The 17,985-nt window shown below is 36.8% G+C and overlaps 5 protein-coding genes across 9 annotated transcripts; 1 reads left to right on the top strand and 4 right to left on the bottom strand.

Annotated features, from left to right (window-relative positions):
* Window positions 1-45: 45 nt before the first annotated feature.
* On the bottom strand, window positions 46-3,093 carry LOC110854134 (E3 ubiquitin-protein ligase siah2). 4 transcript variants are annotated; one of them, XM_022102535.2, is made up of 6 exons: window positions 3,020-3,093; window positions 2,163-2,214; window positions 1,260-2,018; window positions 1,011-1,171; window positions 753-928; window positions 46-663 (listed from the first exon to the last, which is right to left on the bottom strand). In XM_022102535.2, exons 1-6 carry the CDS (start codon window positions 3,063-3,065, stop codon window positions 373-375), a joined length of 1,485 nt encoding a protein of 494 aa, XP_021958227.1. In that variant the 5' UTR covers window positions 3,066-3,093; the 3' UTR covers window positions 46-372. The 4 variants fall into 4 exon arrangements, with proteins under 4 accessions (XP_021958227.1, XP_035710837.1, XP_035710839.1 ...); XM_035854944.1 differs by lacking the exon at window positions 3,020-3,093 and adding an exon at window positions 2,402-2,844; XM_035854946.1 differs by lacking the exon at window positions 3,020-3,093 and adding an exon at window positions 2,402-2,842 and having other exon boundaries at window positions 2,163-2,308.
* A 4,673-nt stretch (window positions 3,094-7,766) lies between these two features.
* LOC110854133 (oxygen-dependent choline dehydrogenase 1) lies at window positions 7,767-11,954 on the bottom strand. 2 transcript variants are annotated; one of them, XM_035855061.1, is made up of 21 exons: window positions 11,641-11,954; window positions 11,518-11,573; window positions 11,358-11,452; window positions 11,233-11,281; window positions 11,122-11,155; window positions 10,986-11,060; window positions 10,792-10,923; window positions 10,640-10,717; window positions 10,517-10,570; window positions 10,374-10,447; window positions 10,201-10,300; window positions 10,052-10,122; window positions 9,942-9,984; window positions 9,663-9,878; window positions 9,396-9,525; window positions 9,261-9,284; window positions 8,744-8,956; window positions 8,647-8,680; window positions 8,428-8,554; window positions 8,309-8,346; window positions 7,767-8,225 (listed from the first exon to the last, which is right to left on the bottom strand). In XM_035855061.1, the coding sequence occupies exons 1-21, from the start codon at window positions 11,813-11,815 to the stop codon at window positions 7,815-7,817; spliced, it is 2,229 nt and encodes a 742-aa protein (XP_035710954.1). In that variant the 5' UTR covers window positions 11,816-11,954; the 3' UTR covers window positions 7,767-7,814. The 2 variants fall into 2 exon arrangements, with proteins under 2 accessions (XP_035710954.1, XP_035710955.1); XM_035855062.1 differs by having other exon boundaries at window positions 11,645-11,733.
* Window positions 11,955-12,322: 368 nt separating this feature from the next.
* On the bottom strand, window positions 12,323-14,274 carry LOC110853877. The gene is made up of 7 exons (XM_022102227.2): window positions 14,100-14,274; window positions 13,904-14,026; window positions 13,594-13,836; window positions 13,427-13,518; window positions 13,202-13,337; window positions 12,793-13,128; window positions 12,323-12,734 (listed from the first exon to the last, which is right to left on the bottom strand). Exons 1-7 carry the CDS (start codon window positions 14,173-14,175, stop codon window positions 12,427-12,429), a joined length of 1,314 nt encoding a protein of 437 aa, XP_021957919.1. The 5' UTR covers window positions 14,176-14,274; the 3' UTR covers window positions 12,323-12,426.
* Window positions 14,275-14,364: 90 nt separating this feature from the next.
* Window positions 14,365-15,701, bottom strand: LOC110853880. Its single transcript, XM_022102230.2, has 4 exons — window positions 15,461-15,701; window positions 15,269-15,379; window positions 14,951-15,201; window positions 14,365-14,875 (listed from the first exon to the last, which is right to left on the bottom strand). Exons 1-4 carry the CDS (start codon window positions 15,563-15,565, stop codon window positions 14,440-14,442), a joined length of 903 nt encoding a protein of 300 aa, XP_021957922.1. The 5' UTR covers window positions 15,566-15,701; the 3' UTR covers window positions 14,365-14,439.
* Window positions 15,702-15,905: 204 nt separating this feature from the next.
* Window positions 15,906-17,912, top strand: LOC110853878 (zinc finger protein 501). Its single transcript, XM_022102228.2, has 8 exons — window positions 15,906-16,121; window positions 16,216-16,660; window positions 16,737-16,868; window positions 16,961-17,111; window positions 17,180-17,242; window positions 17,302-17,409; window positions 17,474-17,574; window positions 17,669-17,912. Exons 1-8 carry the CDS (start codon window positions 16,092-16,094, stop codon window positions 17,839-17,841), a joined length of 1,203 nt encoding a protein of 400 aa, XP_021957920.1. The 5' UTR covers window positions 15,906-16,091; the 3' UTR covers window positions 17,842-17,912.
* The last annotated feature ends 73 nt before the right edge of the window (window positions 17,913-17,985 follow it).

Here is a 17,985-nt window from a genome sequence, read left to right as displayed (position 1 = left end):
AAAGAAAGAAGGTCGAGACAAGTGATGAAAATGTAAAAAAAAATATAAATTTACCTATAAATCAGGAACAAATAATTCATAATAACTTTTATTTAGTCATACTTTTTCACATTGGCGAACACTTTGTGGCTACAGCGCACACGGTTTAGGAATATTCGAGTACATATATTCGAATATTAATGTTATCATAATTCATAGTAATTCATACTCATAAGTTCATAACCCTAATCCTAAGTCGTGGATATGTACATACATATATACATGGATATACTATCTAATATTCAGTACAAAACGGTATTAATCGCTACATTTCGAAACATGAGTAGCGAGAATCGATCTAAAATTATTTAGGCAGTTAATCAGTCAAGGAGATCAATGACACGAATCGGTGCTTGTGGGAGCATTGGAGGTGGATGGGTTTGGGGGTGTTGCTTCATGTCCTAAGGTCGCGTTGGATGACGACGACGACATGGATGAAATACCACTACCAGCTTGTTGCACTCTAAGGTCCACCCGAGTCATCCAACAGTATCGACCGGAAATATCCAGTCGTGCCATTGTTATTTGAAAAACCTCGTTGGGAAAGGTGACCGATATGTTTTGCAGCTCGCTGGCTTTCATCCGAATTGACCGTACTGGGATAGGAAGGATGCATTTCCGAATCTAAAAGAATAATTTGATACCATTTATTAAGTGGTTCTATGTATAAATGAAATGTAAAATAGGAAATATGTAGTGAAATAATTTCTTACATTCGGAGCACAGTCAACCCCCGTCTTGATGACTTGAATATCAGCAGCATACTTGGTTGCATCGGATTTTTCCCCAATGAGGAGCATATTTATGAAAAAGTGTGTCGTCGTAACGTACATGGTTTCAAGGAACGTTCTCCCGTCAAAGTCCCAACATGCCAATGGAATGTGGGTTCCTGGAAGTAGAACATTCACTTACATTTCATACTTACAGTTTTGAAATTTTGTAAATATATTCTAGTTTTAAAATCTACCAACCTGGAACCAACAATTCCGAGTGGGAACAATACTGACCGGAATTTAATCTGGGAGTTGAGTGGTCTTGTATAAAATGCAGATCAAGCTTGTTATCAATTGATCTCATCGTGCTCGTGGGGGTACACCGATGGTGGTCATTTCCAAATGTGCAGATAAACGCTCTAGTAGAACAAGGAATACATTTTTAATACAAGCGTAATTTTATGATATTGTACCTCTAAAATTACAGATAATATTCCTTATACATACCTTTTGGTACATTTGTCCACATGCTCTTGAAACTTGTCCCCCCGCACAGATTCCGCACATCCAAAATCTTTATATTTACAAGCAAACTTTGTCGCATTGTAAACACTCTCCAGCGCCCTGTTCCTCATCGTGGGAATGACTTGTTGGCGACACACTGGACAAATCCCATTAACTTTGGGCTTGCACTCGCAGCAAAGAATGTGTCCCTGTACACATTGTGAAATTGGGGGTCTGCACATCTCAAAGCAGACGGGACATGTCAGCAATTCCTCCAAGTCAAAGCTGGCGTCGATTTCTGCAACTTCGGTAGGAATTGGTGCTGGTGAAAAGACGGAACTTTGATGGCGAACATCGGCAAGAGTTTGTCCCCTTCCAATATTTTGGCCTGCTGGTCGTGAAATTGGGCTTATCGCCGGAGGAGGAGGCTGGGACAATGTCCCCATAACGAAGGGATGTAACCGATGCATATAACTTGCTGTAGGATTTGCTGCTGTAGGATTTGCTGCTGCAGGATTTGCGTATGGACTTCGACCAGCCGCACGAGCAGTTCGAAGTTCTCTTAATCGTTCCAGAATTCGGGCAGCTTGGGCTATTTCCGCCGGAGTGGAGGTGTTATATGGTCGACCCCCTGGGGGTGCTGGGGGCTGATTATTGTTCATAGTGATCTGAATTCTAGTAGGTGAGTTGCGTTGAATCCGCGCTGCAAAATTACGCGTTAGGGCCAGTAAAGCGATGTGTTGACGTTCAACAGAAGTCGCCCTGAAAATAAATTTTATATTTTAAAATGTATCATTAATAAACAATAAATGATCGAGACAAGTGATGAAAATGTAAAAAATATAAAGCTCTGTAATGCCCTGTTATGTAATAGTTGTCGATTAAACTTTGTGTGACCATTCTTACCTTCTAGAATTTATGTCGCCATTATTTGGCACTGGGGCCCTTCTAGGTCCTCCTGTAAATATGAAAAAAGTCACAACTTGAAACTTTTTTTTAAGAATTGGTCAAATAACCACTTCGTCCTATCACGCCAATAACAAGGTTTTGGACTATTTGAAATATAAGATAAAATCAGATTCACTATATAATGTCAACTATAATTATAAGTACACTTGTAACTCAGTAAAGTAAATTTTAATTACTTTTCGTTGGAATGCGAAAGTTGTTCATTTCAACCAGAATTATACCATCGAACACATTTACCTTTGCAAAAAACTGTGAAACTCTATCAAATCAATCGACAATAGGTAAATATTTGATCCCGTGGCGTACAGATAACAACAATGATGTCATATTATCATTATCTCTAACTAACTGCAATATTAAAAATCGGGTTTATATAGTGAAATGGAGAATGTAGAATTCCGAATCACCTCCATTTCTCCCTTATTCAAATAAATTTAGATAAAGTATCGCACATTTTATAATTTATTTCATGTGCTTGCTAAAACTTGCTAAAACTTGCTAAAATCTAAGAAATATTGTGTTCTATTTCTGTAATATTTCTGTACTATTTGTGCTTGTGTACATGTACATATACACTCATTGATTTTCCCATTCGCCTCATACGTACGATGGGGTATGTGAGTTAGTGAGTTCGAGTAAAAAGAGTCTCACTCAAGGACTTGGTAACAGAACCACACATGAATTTACATAGATAGGGACTTTTGGCTCTTATGTAAGGGCTGTTTTTGGAAATAGGGTACATAAAAACGCGTTGTTGAACCGTATTTCGATTCGGAATATGTATGCGTACTTACCAAAGCCGGAGGGTTCTGCTGCTGCTGGAGCTACAGGGACGCTCATACTGAGGGCTTCCTCTCGAACAAAAGACCAACAAATGTTCGCGTTCGGTTTGGAAAGGTTGGAAAAGGCAGTACGAATACAACTGCTTTAACGTTATTATTACGCTGGTGTTGAGTTTATCGAGAATTAGAGTTTTTTTTAGTATTTTGTAAAATATTTTTAGAGCAATTTCAAGAATATTTTTTATAGGATGTGTATTTTTTGCTTAGATATTTTTAGAATTTGTGAGAATTTTACAGCAGGATAGACTAAGACATTCAAGTATGAAATGAATATAAAATGTAAAAAAAAACGTTTATGATTATGGTATTCCAATTTAGACATGAATTCTCAAGTGGCATTGACAATCTTATGAATTATTATGAGCAGCAAGAGTGAATTTTCTCATGAGTGAATGTGACGTGATTCTTTTTATTAATCCAACTTGACAGATTTTTCCAATTACAGATACTTGATGAGAATGAGTACGACTGATGAAGGTGAGTGAGACGATCCCATGAATGAATCCAAACACTCGAATGGAATAATTAAAACTAAAATTTTATTTATTTATCAAATTATTTTCAAAATTGTATTTAAGAAAGTAAAAAAAAATGTATCCAACTTCTCGTTTTTACTTCGTAACAAAATAAATATCGAGACTGGTGAGACGAACAACGATTTTTCGACTTGTTTAACAGACGAGCTCAAAATCAAGACTGACAACTTTAAAAGCAACGTTGTGAATTTTCTCGGCCTTTATATAGGCGAGAACTTGCACATGAATCCACATGTTGGATTTTTTTATTAACTTGCACATAAGATACACACAGTAGTTTTTTATTACTTGCACATGAAGCTACATATTGCATTTTTTTTTATTAATTTGCACATGAAGCTACTTACATACCGTATTTTTTGTTAATTTGCACATGAAGCTACATACCATATTTTTTATTAATTTGCACATGAAGCTACATACCGTAATTTTTTATTAATTTGCACATGAAGCTAGGATTCGATCCAAAAGTAAAGAAACATTTGAAAAAGTATATTTATTTGTATGAAAGAAAAATTGTCACTGAGTTGGAACGTGGTAGTTTTGTAGTCCATGCGATTGGCTATCCAAATCAGAAAACCGGAAGTCGATATCTCGATTAGTTCAAAAATGAGAACAAAAAATTCAGAGGAACTCGCAAAAAAATTTTGCCACTACTACGAAAAAGTGTGCGAGCGCGTTCGGATAATGGTTAATAGCCACTTCGAAAAAGAAAAAAATCATAATGGGGCAATTTGCAGAGTTTTAGATATGTATGAGGGGAGGAGGAATGCTGAATTCAAAAAATTAAAAAATCGTCCTGCTCGTGTAGCGACCCCCAAACTGATACGTAGAGTTCAGAAGGAAAACAAAAATAACCTTGGGATATCAGATAGTAATTTGGGCTACAAATTGAAAATATCAAAATTAAGTTTACATGACATTAAACCTACGAAGTTGGGGGTCAAATCCTATAAGGCGACACCTGCACCAAAGTACAACCAAGGTCAGCAAAAAAGAGCAAAGCCCAACTCTCGGCAGATTGTTGAAAAACGAGGCAAGCAAAACATGCCCGTGGTTCTGGTCATGAATGATGAGACCAATTGCTCGAATGATCCAGATGAAGTCCCTGGGAGGAAGTACTACTCATGTACTAATAAGAAAACGTTTAAAGATTCCTTCAAATACACGCCGAAGTCAAAATTCCCCATAAAGCACATAATCGGGCAAGCATTGGACTCATTGGGGGACGTCTCAAAGCCGTTCATGACCACAGCCACCATGACCTCGGAGAGATATCTGAACGATTGTGTAAAGTAGATCTTGATCCCCTTTATCAATAATCGTAATGTACTTTTCTGACCGGACACAGCAACATGTCATTCTTCAAAAGTTGTTCTGGACTTGTTGCGGTCGAAAAAAATCGATTTTGTTGCAAAAAAGGAATATGCTCCCTACGTCCCTCGGGCAAGACCAATTGAACGATTTTGGGCATTATCCAAGAGAGAATATAGTCGTCGAACAAAACCACCCAAAAAGTTGGGAAGATTCCGTCACATTTGGACATACACCTCAAAAGTGGTAGCGAGAAAGAGTGGCAAAGCACTTTTGGAGACCGCGAGGTAAATAATTCGCCAGATAGGAAGGATGGGGGTCTATGGACCATATGAAGCAAAAAATTGAACAATAAGCACCTTGTTCTTAACCCTTAAAAGTGTCATTGGAATTAATTAAGTTTTCCGGATTTTACAGGCATTTTTCAAATGTTTCTTTACTTTTGGACCGAACCCTACATACCGTATTTTTTGGTTAATTTGCACATGAAGCTACATACCATATTTTTTTTATTAATTTGCACATGAAGCTACATACCGTATTTTTTTTATTAATTTGCAAATGAAGCTACATACCGTATTTTTTTGTTAATTTGCACATGAAGCTACATACCATATTTTTTATTAATTTGCACATGAAGCTACATACCGTATTTTTTTTATTAATTTGCAAATGAAGCCACATACCGTATTTTTTATAAACACTCATTTTCGTTCATCTGCAAAATGTTTGACTTCGACTCGCAGAAGATTTCTTTATCGCGATGCATCGCTGCTCTCGAGGAATGAGGAAGATTTTTGAAATTTTCAGTGAGTTTGGAATGTGGAAATTACGTAGTTATTATTTTCCACGAAATAAAATGAGTTAATTTTAATATTTGTAATGGAAGTTATGGAACGTACAGAGGAAACATACTCCTAAAACTTGTATAAACACACACCGATTTGGTCAAAGAATCCAATGCCAGTGGTTTAAAATGCATAAGGATGATAGATCGCTTAATCTCCGAGTAAATCACCCGAAGGGAATTTCCCTAATGTAATTCCAATGTAATTGTGTTATTCAACATTGTTTGTTGATCTGTTGAGAGTCTCATATTATATTTTGGGGAAAATGAGATGATACGAGGAAAATGAGACAGTGAGACGATGAGACGATGATATTCATTTTGCATGACAAAAATTATTGAGGGTATTCACGCACCCTTGGTAACTACGTAAACAGCGTAAAATCCGTAAACTTACAAACGTTTACAAACGGCTTCCCGTGAATTCACTTTTGCAATTATTTTCGTAAAAAACCTACAGTGCAGACTCCATATAGCCCGAGTCAGGGACATAGTCCCTGAATCAATAAGTCAGAGCCCACTTCTAATTTTTTTCCGACCGACATAATATCACCAACTTCCGTGTTGTGGATGGTTAAAAGTTTGTTAGATAGTTTCTACTATTTGGTACCAAATTTTTGAATTAGTTACAAATCATGTGCCTTGACCACCATGACCAGTGGGCTTCTTTAACATCATGAAGTTCTAAGCTGTATGCATGTACTATTCAGCCTCCTAATCAAATTTCAGCTCGATATAACGATTTTTAAAAATCAGTATGGGTCACCCGATAGGGTCACTCTGGTTGCACTTTGCTCACTTTTAACTTCATATTCTTTAATTAGAAGCCATTAAGTATCATTGTGCCGGATTCCATCTTTTTAAAGCAATTTCTAAAAATCGGTATGGGTCACCCCATAGGGTCGCTCAAGATGAAAATTTTTCCAACTTGAAGTCATTTTTATCTAGTAGGAGCCATTAGCAACCTCTGTGCCAAATTTCAGCTTTCTACGACAATTTTGAAATTTTGGTGCATAAGACCCCACCTACTCCGATGACCCCCACCGGTCAATCACTGGACCGATTTCGCCCATCTTCGAACTCGTTTCCTAATTTTGTCCAATATGCATGTGGTAAAAATTTCAAGTCAATCGGTTCAGCCGTTTTGGCTCTATCGTGCCGGACAGACAGACGGACAGACAGACAGACGGACGGACATGACGGTTCCATAAGCCCTGACTCGGGCTAAAAATTTATCTGATAATTGAAACAAAATGCTGATCATTTCCAGAAAACGGAAATTAATGGAAGAAATTTGTGGAGCTGCATTTATTGATATAATATATACCACGAACAGTGGAGGCTGTTCCTATAAAAATTTCAACCCTCCTAAATTCTAATCCTAAGTTATTTTTCGACTCCTCACTAAATCTTAGCTGAATATATAACTTCTTAGAAATAAGAATAGGTACCCCTTCCTTATTGTCCATCTGGTTATTTTTTGTTCATTTTTGACTTCATATTCTTTGATGAGAAGCTATTAAGTATCACCGTTCCGAATTTCAGCTTTTTGAGACAAGTTATGAAAATCGGTATGGGTCACCCCAACGGGTCCCGGATGTGAAAATTTTACCGATTTCACTTCATATTCTTCCATTAGGGGCCTTTAGCAGCTTCTATACGAAATTTCAGCTCGATTGGATGATTTTGAAAGTCCGGTATGGGTCACCCCCTCGGGTACCTCTGCTTGAAAAATTTTCCAATTTCACTCCGTATTCTTTGATTAGGAGTCACTAGCAACATATATTGCCAAGTTTCTGCATCGAACAATTTTTTTTCTTCCCCAAATTGAGTTTACAAAATACTTTACAAAATTAAAAGACGCCTGTGAGCTGCGTAAGTTTACAAAAGTTTGTAAACTGGTTTTCCTTGGCAATTTTTGTAAAAGTTTGTAAACGTTTGTAAGTTTACAGATTTTACGCTGTTTACGTAGTTACGAAGGAGGGCGTGAATTGCCTCATTATTAAACTTTAGTCACGAATAAGAATTTTATTAATCGGAATGAAAGAATTTATAACAATTTTCCAGTAAAATTTCTCCCCACCGAGTTGTAATATCGAGTTTGGGACGCTGAATAAATACTGAGAAACATTTTGTCCTGTTCTTCGATGCTAAGACTGTAAAAAGATTTCGAAGTGACGTTCATGCCCAGAATCTCGGCAGTGAGCAGGGTCCTATCCGTGTCCTCGGGATCTTCAGGGTCGTCAGGGTCATCGGGGTCATCTGGGGGCTGTGTGACCTCTGTGGGTGGACTGGGAGTGGTTGACCTTTTCAATAGTTCTTGTTCCAGTTGGGCCTGGGCTGCAACTTTTTTTGCCTCCTCTTCTGCCGCCTTGCGCCGAGCTTCCTCTTCTACTTGGCGACGAGCCTCCTCAATTGCAAGTCGTTCTTCTTCATAATCTTTGAGAATCATGTCAGCTCCCTTAATAGTTAATATTTCTTTAGAATATGAAGATTTCATAAAATTTATGGTTCTAACTTAAATTAGATCTATTCAATATAAACCTTTTCTCCAATCATAATCGTGGGAACGTTGGTATTTCCTAAAAAAAATTAATGGAAATCGTGAAAATTTCAGAATGTATATACAATTTTAATGTGTTGTTTAGCCAGATTTTGCTTACCCACGACTACGACAGGCATCACAGAAGCATCAATAACTCGTAAACGGTCCACGCCAATGACACGAAGCTGTGTGTCAACTACGGCATCGGGTGAGTTCACGGCACCCATGGAACAGGATCCAACAATCTGACATTAATAATTCAGTTCATGAATCAAAATATGCTGACTGCTGGGAAAGTTGAATTTTTTAATTAAAAATTTTGAGACATTTTTCATACGTGATGTAAAGTGACGGAAAAGTGTGTCACATAACTGCAAAGTAAAATAGAATAAGTGTAAAATTTTGACATTTCACGTAATAAATTTTGCACTAACCACTCATAATATGCATCACTCTTAAATGGAAGATGTTCACAGCCGGGCCACGCCTGGTCGGTAAATCTTCCATTGATACGTTTAAAAGTTTTAGTTTCCTCGACAAGTTCGACCCCTTTTTTCACAGCTTCCACCAAAATGTCCAAGTCATGTTTATTGTCCAGATATTTGGGATCGATCAGGGCTGGCGTGTAGGGGTCGATACTTTGAAGTCTGAAAAAAATAAACTTTACTATACCTTTAATTAAATTAAAGACTTTAATTTAAATGTACATATCAGAACAACCAATCTAAAAATCTTACGAAATTTGCACAATTACTTCAAAATCTATAAATCTATAAAATTTACTAACTATACAAAATATTTTTAACGGCTTTTTGGCGCATCATAACGCATAGATTAGTTGTTTTTAAACGTTTCATGTGATGAGGTATCAATTTGGTATGGACAATTTGATTTTTCTCATGCCTGACTTGTGCTATAATTAATTTGAATTGCCAATTATGTGTAAATTACTTGATATCCCCTCGAGCCTTGGGTCTAGAAAAATGCAATAAGAAATAAATATTATTAATTCTCAAATTGTTATTAATTTTAGGAAATTTTAAAATTCTGTGATGAAAAATATTTTATGCTATGCTAACGACCTACCTCCCGAGGGACACGATTTGCAGGAAGGAATCCGTTCCAACAGCGTGGTCCCAATATTTTTCAAGAAGCTTCTTTTTCACTCCGAAACCACGAGCAAAGTCGGTGGCAAAATTTTTACCGATTGCGACTCCTAAATGACGGATTTGAAAAAATAAATGGTCATTTTTGTTGAAAACACTCACTGATTTTTGTACCCAATAAATGAATTAAGATTCTTATTATGCAAAAAAATGAACTGTAATGAATGTAATGAGAATGAAGGTCAACCTGCCAAAATGAACTGAATGTCCGGCCAGTCTCCTTCACCCCTCTCTTTGGCATGTGTTGAAGAAAAGAATCCCATCGCTTGGGTCCCGGACGTCGTTAAAACGCCGGTGCCCTGCGCTGCAAAGTTGGCAACGTTGATGGAAGTCACGTCTCGTTCGATGGAAAATGAGATTGGTTGATCGACAAAGAATGGACCCAAATAGGCAGAAATGTGATCTAGAGGACAAGTACATATTTTTTAGAATGGTAAGATTTTTGCAAATGTTATGTGCGTATTACCTTGCAGATTTTTGCCGACAGGGCGATCAGATACTACGGGAATCTGGCAAATCAAGGATATTGCAAATTATATAGATAAAAAAAATATGTCTTTTTAGCAAAATAATTACCCCATAAAATTCGAGATGTTCTTTCGGACCAATTCCGGACAGCATGAGAAGCTGCGGTGACATCATTGCACCTATGACACAAATTAAAGTAGAAAAGTGCCATAAAATTAAATACTATGCATTTTTAGACGTCAATGAATAGACGATACCGGCCGAAATGATGACTTCTTTCGCCGAATAAGCAACCATTTGTGCTCCGTGCCAATCGTATTCGATGCCGTACGCGACGCCAAGTTCATTAATTAGAACCTGTGAATTGGATCATTTTATAAAATATTTAGTTCATGGAAATCTACGAAAATTAAATTTTTCCATTGTTCACCTTTTTCGCGTGAGCAAATCGCCTCACAGTTAATTTAGTGTCGGGCCGTTTTATTGCGCTTTCGATATATGCACCTAAAAATTTGCATTAATATTTCTAATCGATTTCTTTAATGTATTTTATGCGTAAGATTTTATTCTCACCGTAAACTCCGAATCGTCTTCCGTTCTTTATGGGGTAGAAAATTGTATCGAATCCTGTTAAATAAATATATGCGTATTTACACATTCATGTATTTTTAGCTATAATTACGTTGAAGTAAATACCTTCTGTATAATATCCGTTTAAATCTTGGCGTGGATAGCCAAGTTCTCCAGCAGCTTTTACGTACACATCAGCCATCCCTGTAATAGTACAATTTATGCAAATTACATTTTAATTACGTTATGCCCTTATAGGGATATCGGATCTAAGATACCTGTATATTCCGGAAGTGCAACCCTAATCGGGCCACCTTTTCCGTGCGTCCGTGCATTGTCCCAAGGCCCATGATAGTCTTCACTCATGCGAAAGTATGGCAATAGATTTTCATAACTCCAGGAAGTGTCACCTAATTTGCAAAATTTTTCAGTGAATTTGCACAACTTCCTCATTTCACCAATTTCATGATACCCGTTAAGTTGGCCCAATTATCAAAATCTTTTGGGTGACCTCTCGACTGGATGAGAAAATTGATGTTGCTAGTTCCTAATTATGATATGAAATTATCAATACGCAAGTCATCAAAAAAATATTTGCGTAACTTTACCTCCGAGACCTTTTCCTTGAGACCAATGTGATTTCTAGGAGGTTTATCAGATTGATTAAAAAATACATAATTAATAGCGTAGATTATTCAGCGAAATTTCTAGTTTCTCACATTATTTGGCAATCCAAAGCACGAATGTTTTTGTGGAACGGTTTTGTGTCTGCAAAAATTTAAACGTGTAGCCTTATGGTAAAAACAGTTTAGTTTATTCAGACAAAAAGGAATGTGTAAATTACTTCCAATCAATTTCTGGATAATTGAGCATCATCAAAGAGAAAGCTGGAATTGTTTGTAACGGATTAATCCTCCCACCAGCTTCAAGTAGTAAAACCTTAACAATTATTGCTAGTTAATTTAATTTCCTCCAATATTAATTAAATTACAATAAAATCTCACTCTATAATGAATCGATAACCGATTCGCTAAAACTCCTCCCGCTGACCCGCCCCCCACTAATGATAAAAATCAAGTTTTCAATCCCTTATTATTAAATTTATCGTATTTATTTTCTTGTCCAACCAACAATGAAGTCAAACTGCTCTCCTTCCTGGTCCCAAAATGTACTCACGCGATCCGTGAATTTGACATATTCTCCCCATCTGTGCAAATAGAGTGAAAGTGACGCCAAAACCGTGGCGACGACATGTGGCGTCGCGAATCCCAAAGGGTCAACCGGCATGGCAAGTGCAGACATGATGCAGCGACGTAATTATGGGTATACCACCTCTGCCTGGTGATATCCTATTTACTGTCCAATGACGTGGTCAACAAGCAAATAATGTGACGCTAGTGCAGCTCACTAGAAAAATGTCTATACATACATAATTACAGAAAAGCATTGGTTTATTTGCCCTTTTTATCACCTCTGTTTTGTGCAGAAAGTTAGACAGTGAAACTTATTACTTAATGGCATTCTTATTATTTATTATGAATGACACGGATAAATCTGTCGCAATCTGATGATGATGCAGATGAATAGCATTTTCACGTATGTACACGTACTGAATTATTTAAATGTGATTGTGTTGTTTATGAGGCTACACGTATAGTTATTTCTTCTTAATTGGTGGATTAATATTCATTATTTTATCCGCAATCCAATCCACCCACATTATGGATGTCTGTATGAGGTGACATTTGTGTAATAATGGCGTGACTTTCGCAATTTGGGGTAGGAAAAATACAGTATAAATTGAAATTGTACGAGTCATTGTGTCATCTTTAACGTTTATTTTACTCCAATTAACAGCCAATAACATAACATTGATGTATCTAAATAAATGCCTATTAACTAAACGTTCCAACTTATTCCGCTGGACGGCAGCGTTTCAGCACCGTATCCGGACTAACTCTGGTCAACGTACAGTGACGATTTTTTCTACCAACGTCTTGATATGGGGCTGGATTTTGTAAAACATTGTCTTCGTCATCTTCATACGCTCGCAGCAACTCGGGTGACACTTCTAAATTTTTGACGGGTTTGGGACTCGTATAATAATCTGCTGGTTCAGCCTCCGGAGTGGGTGCGGGTTTCTTATCGTAAGGATCATCGGGACCCATGATTCGATCCATCATGTTTTTTATGACGATGACTTGCGCACCGAGTTGAGTTGCTGGAAATGATTGAATTTTTAGAAAAATTGGAAAAATTATTAATCAAATAATTTGTACCGAAAAAGTCTCCCGTGTAACCGTACACGTCCCAACAGCGTAAAGTACTCAGGACAGATTGCCTCGTTTGAGGGAAAATCATAATGATACCGTTGGTCTCGGCTACCTCTAAGAATCCCGAATTAAGGACGTGATTAGGTCCAACGACGTCTCGAGAGGTCATGCACCCGTGAAAATAGAAATGGAGCAGACATTTATGCCCATAAATTCGACACGCCTTGGGAATGTAGTAATATCCTATCGAATCCATGACGGGATCGTCGTCGAACACGTTCTCCCCAAAACCGTAAAAGAATTCGGTTTGGTCAAATTCCAGAAGGGGTTGAAGTTTTAAGACTGAAATGGAAGTCAGTAAATTTAAAAAAATTCTAGCTTGGATAAATTGTGATAAATAAATATATTTTTGCACCTTTTGATGGGGGTCGAATATATTTCTTTCCAAGGATCCATTGTAACGATTCGAATGCTGCGGAAAATCCACAATTTGCAATTTGAAGTGCGTCCAGAGGACCGGAACAAGATGGAAGTCCGGGTTTATTGCTGGGCTGGGTTATCATTGCAAGAAAATTGATAATCATTACTTAACAGTTTATGATAAGAAGTTGAAAATTTCATAAAATTCACTAATTCTCACCAGTGTCAGATTTGCAGGGAACACAGCAATTTTGATCATGTCTTTATTCTTGATGAATGGTTGAAACACTTGGGCTGGTCCTAGGCCCATTTCTACATAATCATTTTTTTCTATTCTGAGCTAAAATTGTGAATTTTAAAAAGTTATCATTGAATTGATGTACTTACGAAGTGGGAAAAGATAGCTCATAGACCCAGAAAAAACGTAGAGCGGTTTGCCCTCCATGTTTTTAGGGTCGTCAATTAGTCCGAGTTGAAAATAGCTGAGAATGTCGGCAATCGCATCGTTTGGATCGTACAGTTCGCTCACGAGGGGGTTAAACAAATTGGTACAGGAGATATCGAAAAGGTCGTCAGGCTGTAGAGTAGAATTTGCATCTGGAAGTACTCCAGGTCCACAACGGTAGAAAGCTGGAGGAAGAAAAAATACATTTTCATCATTCCAACCACTCTTCAAATTAAATACTCTTTTCTTTACTGTGCGAAAGTGTAGCAATTCCTTTAATCCGTGAGGAATATGAGACAAACATGGTTTGCGCCATAGATCCGCCTGCAGAATGACCACTCATTGTGACAAGGTCCTTTTTCACGTTCATGCGATCTTCAGAAAATTTAATTTATGAAAATACGAAAGCACATTTTTGAAAAATTAGTTTTAATGAAATAAAGCTTACGAAGACTTGTAACAGCGACAGAGAACTTCGGTAAGCACAGCACAAGTAGACCCCATGTTACCACCGGAAGTTGCATGATTTCCTAAACTAAACCTGGACTAATTTCGAAGTTTAGGGCGTGGGAGTTTTTCTTGTGGAACCTCAACCACCTCCTTACACACTGACAGACTGGTTCGTTGAGACATACATTAAAATGCTTGCAACATGGAAAGGTATTTTCATGATTAAATAATTAAATTAATGTCTGGAACAATGCTCCCTAATCTCGAGAGGTCATTAGGTTTGAGTCAGACAAACTTTTATTTCTTCGTCCTTTTCCACAAGATTTACATTATTTTAGTCAAGTTTTATTGATGAGAGATGGCCAGACTTCCACATAGTCAACCATGGCTGCGATTTTACAGCCTAATTTCTCATGCAACTTGATTGACGGCGTGTTCCTCGGAACGACCGTTGTTGCCGGAATAATTCCGTTTTTCGCCAACTCCTTAAAAGCGTACTGCATCGTGAGGCTGGCGTAACCTTTCCTCTTGTGATTTTCTAATGTCGAAAGCGTCCCCAAAATTCCGAAGGATCGAGTAACCATTCCGCACACGGGGAGCCCATCAACATAAACTCCGGCGGACTCGTTCTTCTCAATAAATCGACTCCACACGGTCTCATTTCCATTCTTAATGAAGCAATTAACATTTGAGCCGTCAGTTTCGGAGAGTATGAATTTGAGCCCTTTGTCCTTATCCAGTGGCTTTATTTCTATGTGGGATGGGTCGGGTGATCTAAAAATTGCATGAAAAAACCTATATTCTCCGCAAACATAATTCTCTGAGAGATTGTTTAAATCTGCAGTTTACTTGATATCCAAACTTAGACATTCCTCAAGCTCCTTGTAAAACAAGTAGCACGGAATGGTCACGGTGAAATGTCCAATTCTACGAACGCTGACCTCTTGTACAATTTCTGATATCCAAATTTGTACACCAGAAAAGAAAAACGGTACGTCCCAATTGAAAAGTGGACAAGTTGCCAGAATTTGGACCGCTTCTGCATGAGAAATTTTTGACTTTTCTTTATCCGCCCAGATGTGATAACCTTGCCCGTCATCCTTATAAGTTAATTGCATTAGATCACTATTAAAGAAGGCCAGTAAAGATGAGTTTAAAATTTCAAACCTCTCTAAAATGAGTAGCCACGAACCACGATCCTTCGTCAATTTCTCCATTCAACGCGTAAAATGACCCTTGTTCCACAAATCGGGGATACATTTTGACAGAGTTGTACATCTTAAACGAAATTTAACAGTATTTATTAATTGATACTAAGTTTCAAGATTTGAAGGTTTGCATATTTTTTTGCGTATTTACCAGACAAGATTCCGGCAATCGTTTCTCCAAAAGTGGGAAGAGGATTGTGGGGTCCGATATTTTTTGGAAAGGAGCAGTCATTCCGTTCTCATTGTTGCTTCCCATTTTTTTAAAATAATCTCAATTTGCGTTTTTCACTTGATGAAAATATAATTGATGGGTATTTGTGAATGAGTGTCCACCCCACTACACGTGGAAGTTAAATACATGATGTACAAAAACTTAGGAGTTGCATAATAGTTAACTCATTCATAATCCGTCAAGTTAATCAAGTTGTGAGTAATAAATACAGTACGAATATGCATAATATGAATATACATATGTCTGGACATACTCGATTTTATACGTGTATCAAGAGATGATAAAATCATTTTATTTCTTTTCATTGGACATGAAATGCATTTTAAGAGATGTGGAGCGGGTTATATTTTCATCATCTGGCTGGTAAAAAAACATGCAAGTTTGTTAAAGGAATTTCTAACCTAACTTTTTTAGCAAGTCGTTTCGTGTTAAAATAAACTACAATACAACACCAAGTTCTAAATACTTTAAATAAGTATTGTCTTTGTGAAGAACTTCCTGTGATGTCGATCTGATTTTTTAAATAAATTCTCAAATATCTAACTTTACGATGGACGGACTCGTACTCTTACAAGAAAAGGTAAAATTTGCAACAATGTCAAATTTTGGTTCAAATTATAGTTTTCAAAAATATGGAATTAAATCACACTTCACATTTCATTTTTTATCTACAGTTGGAGGAAGTAATTCTCCTAATAAAAAGTTTTCGGCCGGAAGATTTAGTGAAAGCTGGGCGAGTTTGGAATACTTTCTCTCTCCAATTTCAGTCAATTATTAACCTCGATGTGGATGACACTATAACCAACCAATCATTAAGTACGAGGAAATACTCTAGTCCAGTTAAACCAAAGTTGAACTTATCAAAGAAGCAAGTAATAATTGCCACTAAAAGCAGTGTACATCAGAACGAAAACTTCATATCTACCTCTGAAAATGTTCCGGACAGTAGCGAATCACAACTTACGACGCTAGAATCTAGCAAAAATGACAAATTATTTGAAAATCTTTCAACAAATGACCAAAATTCCTCTAAATCCAACACAAGCCCAAGTTTTATACTGGACGAAGTGCAAACCTCTTCAATTCTTGAGGGTGAAGGTCAACAGCAACATGAAAATGGTAATTAAATTGAAATTTAAAGCCTTTCTACATTTCATAAATTGGTATCATCATATTAAAATTTTAATATCATTAGATGTAAGAGCACAAAACTCGTCGGAAGTGGAGGAGAAAGTGTCGGAGAAAGTGGCAACGGGTCGATTCAAGGGCAAACAATTTATTTGTGATGAATGCGGGGTGGCTTTTTCTACGAGGGGAAACTTCAATGGTACAATACATATTATTTGCAAATATTGCAATTTTCAAACTGATTTATTATAGAAATTTATTATAGAAATTTTCAAAATTACTTAATTCCAGTTCATTTACGGAAACATACCAGTGAGCGACCGTTTCCTTGTACAAAATGCAGTAAAAGATTTAATACTTCGTCTAATCTTCGACGACACTTGCTATCTTACCACCAAGGAGTGAAACCTTATCATTGCGCAATTCCTAATTGTGATGCGAGGTAGGTCAAAGCTGAGAAATTTAATTAAAAATCACTTTTCTGATCTTAAGTCTTTTAAATGTATATAGATTCACCGAGAGAAAAAGTTTAGTCATTCATGTTCGTCGTCATACTGGTGAAAAGCCGTTCGAGTGAGTAGTGCAATTATTCATGAAAAATAGTATAAATTTGAGACGATTTAAATGCATAGGTGTAACGTTTGTGGAAAAAGTTATATGAAACGATGGGTATTATCACAACATTTAAAAACGCATCAAGGGGATCAAGGAAAGTCGCATTTGTGTCATCAGTGTGGAAAGTAAGTGATTCATGAAAATGCAAAAATATGAATCATTTTATTAATACGAATTAAATATTTTTAGATCTTTCACACAAAAGTCGCAACTAAAACTACATGAAAAACGACACTCTGGTGTTAAAAGTAACGTTTGTTCTTATTGTGAAAGCGGTTTTACCACCAAAAGTAAGTAAAGAACATTATTATCTAAATTAATGCATGTATGCAAAATTGATTTCATATAAATAATCATTTTCGCTATATTTACTACGATTTGCAGGCGATTTACTTCGTCACGAGAAAACTCACAGTGGCAAAAAGGCCTTCGTGTGTCTTCGTGACCAGTGTGGAAAACCCTTTGCAAGATCTCACAGATTGAAAGATCACTTATTGAAACACGAGCAAGAACAAACGGCGGAAATGCAAGATGCTGGTGAATCAATCAAAATTTAAGTTCAATTATCGTTTTTTTATTAATCCGTGATAATTTTTTGAAACAATAAAATTCTCAAAATTAATATCCAGTCCAGAATTGTATCACTTTTTAGTAAAATTTTCATATTTTTATTGTCTCTGCAAACAACGAATTACAATACA

The sequence above is a fragment of the Folsomia candida genome, unplaced genomic scaffold (genome assembly GCF_002217175.1).
Source record: "Folsomia candida strain VU population unplaced genomic scaffold, ASM221717v1 Fcan01_Sc009, whole genome shotgun sequence".
Taxonomy (NCBI): Eukaryota; Metazoa; Arthropoda; class Collembola; order Entomobryomorpha; family Isotomidae; genus Folsomia; species Folsomia candida.
The sequence above is the reverse complement of the archived record's forward strand: the minus strand, read 5'-3'. Positions and strand labels throughout refer to the sequence as shown.

Coding starts and splice junctions, on each gene's coding strand:
- LOC110853878 (XM_022102228.2), top strand. CDS start 16,092: ATGGACGGACTCGTACTCTTACAAGAAAAG. Junction 16,661..16,736: donor TCAACAGCAACATGAAAATG/GTAATTAAATTG, acceptor TAATATCATTAG/ATGTAAGAGCACAAAACTCG. Junction 16,869..16,960: donor TACGAGGGGAAACTTCAATG/GTACAATACATA, acceptor ACTTAATTCCAG/TTCATTTACGGAAACATACC.
- LOC110853880 (XM_022102230.2), bottom strand. CDS start 15,565: ATGGGAAGCAACAATGAGAACGGAATGACTGCTCCTTTCCAAAAAATA. Junction 15,380..15,460: donor GATTGCCGGAATCTTGTCTG/GTAAATACGCAA, acceptor ATTTCGTTTAAG/ATGTACAACTCTGTCAAAAT. Junction 15,202..15,268: donor TGGCTACTCATTTTAGAGAG/GTTTGAAATTTT, acceptor TTAACTTATAAG/GATGACGGGCAAGGTTATCA.
- LOC110854133 (XM_035855061.1), bottom strand. CDS start 11,815: ATGTCTGCACTTGCCATGCCGGTTGACCCTTTGGGATTCGCGACGCCA. Junction 11,061..11,121: donor TCAAGGAAAAGGTCTCGGAG/GTAAAGTTACGC, acceptor TATCATAATTAG/GAACTAGCAACATCAATTTT. Junction 8,555..8,646: donor TTTCCGTCACTTTACATCAC/GTATGAAAAATG, acceptor TATTAATGTCAG/ATTGTTGGATCCTGTTCCAT.
- LOC110854134 (XM_022102535.2), bottom strand. CDS start 3,065: ATGAGCGTCCCTGTAGCTCCAGCAGCAGCAGAACCCTCCGGCTTTG. Junction 1,172..1,259: donor GTGGACAAATGTACCAAAAG/GTATGTATAAGG, acceptor TTGTTCTACTAG/AGCGTTTATCTGCACATTTG. Junction 664..752: donor GGGTTGACTGTGCTCCGAAT/GTAAGAAATTAT, acceptor TTATTCTTTTAG/ATTCGGAAATGCATCCTTCC.
- LOC110853877 (XM_022102227.2), bottom strand. CDS start 14,175: ATGCAACTTCCGGTGGTAACATGGGGTCTACTTGTGCTGTGCTTACCG. Junction 13,129..13,201: donor TATTCGACCCCCATCAAAAG/GTGCAAAAATAT, acceptor CTTCCATTTCAG/TCTTAAAACTTCAACCCCTT. Junction 12,735..12,792: donor TTACACGGGAGACTTTTTCG/GTACAAATTATT, acceptor AATCATTTCCAG/CAACTCAACTCGGTGCGCAA.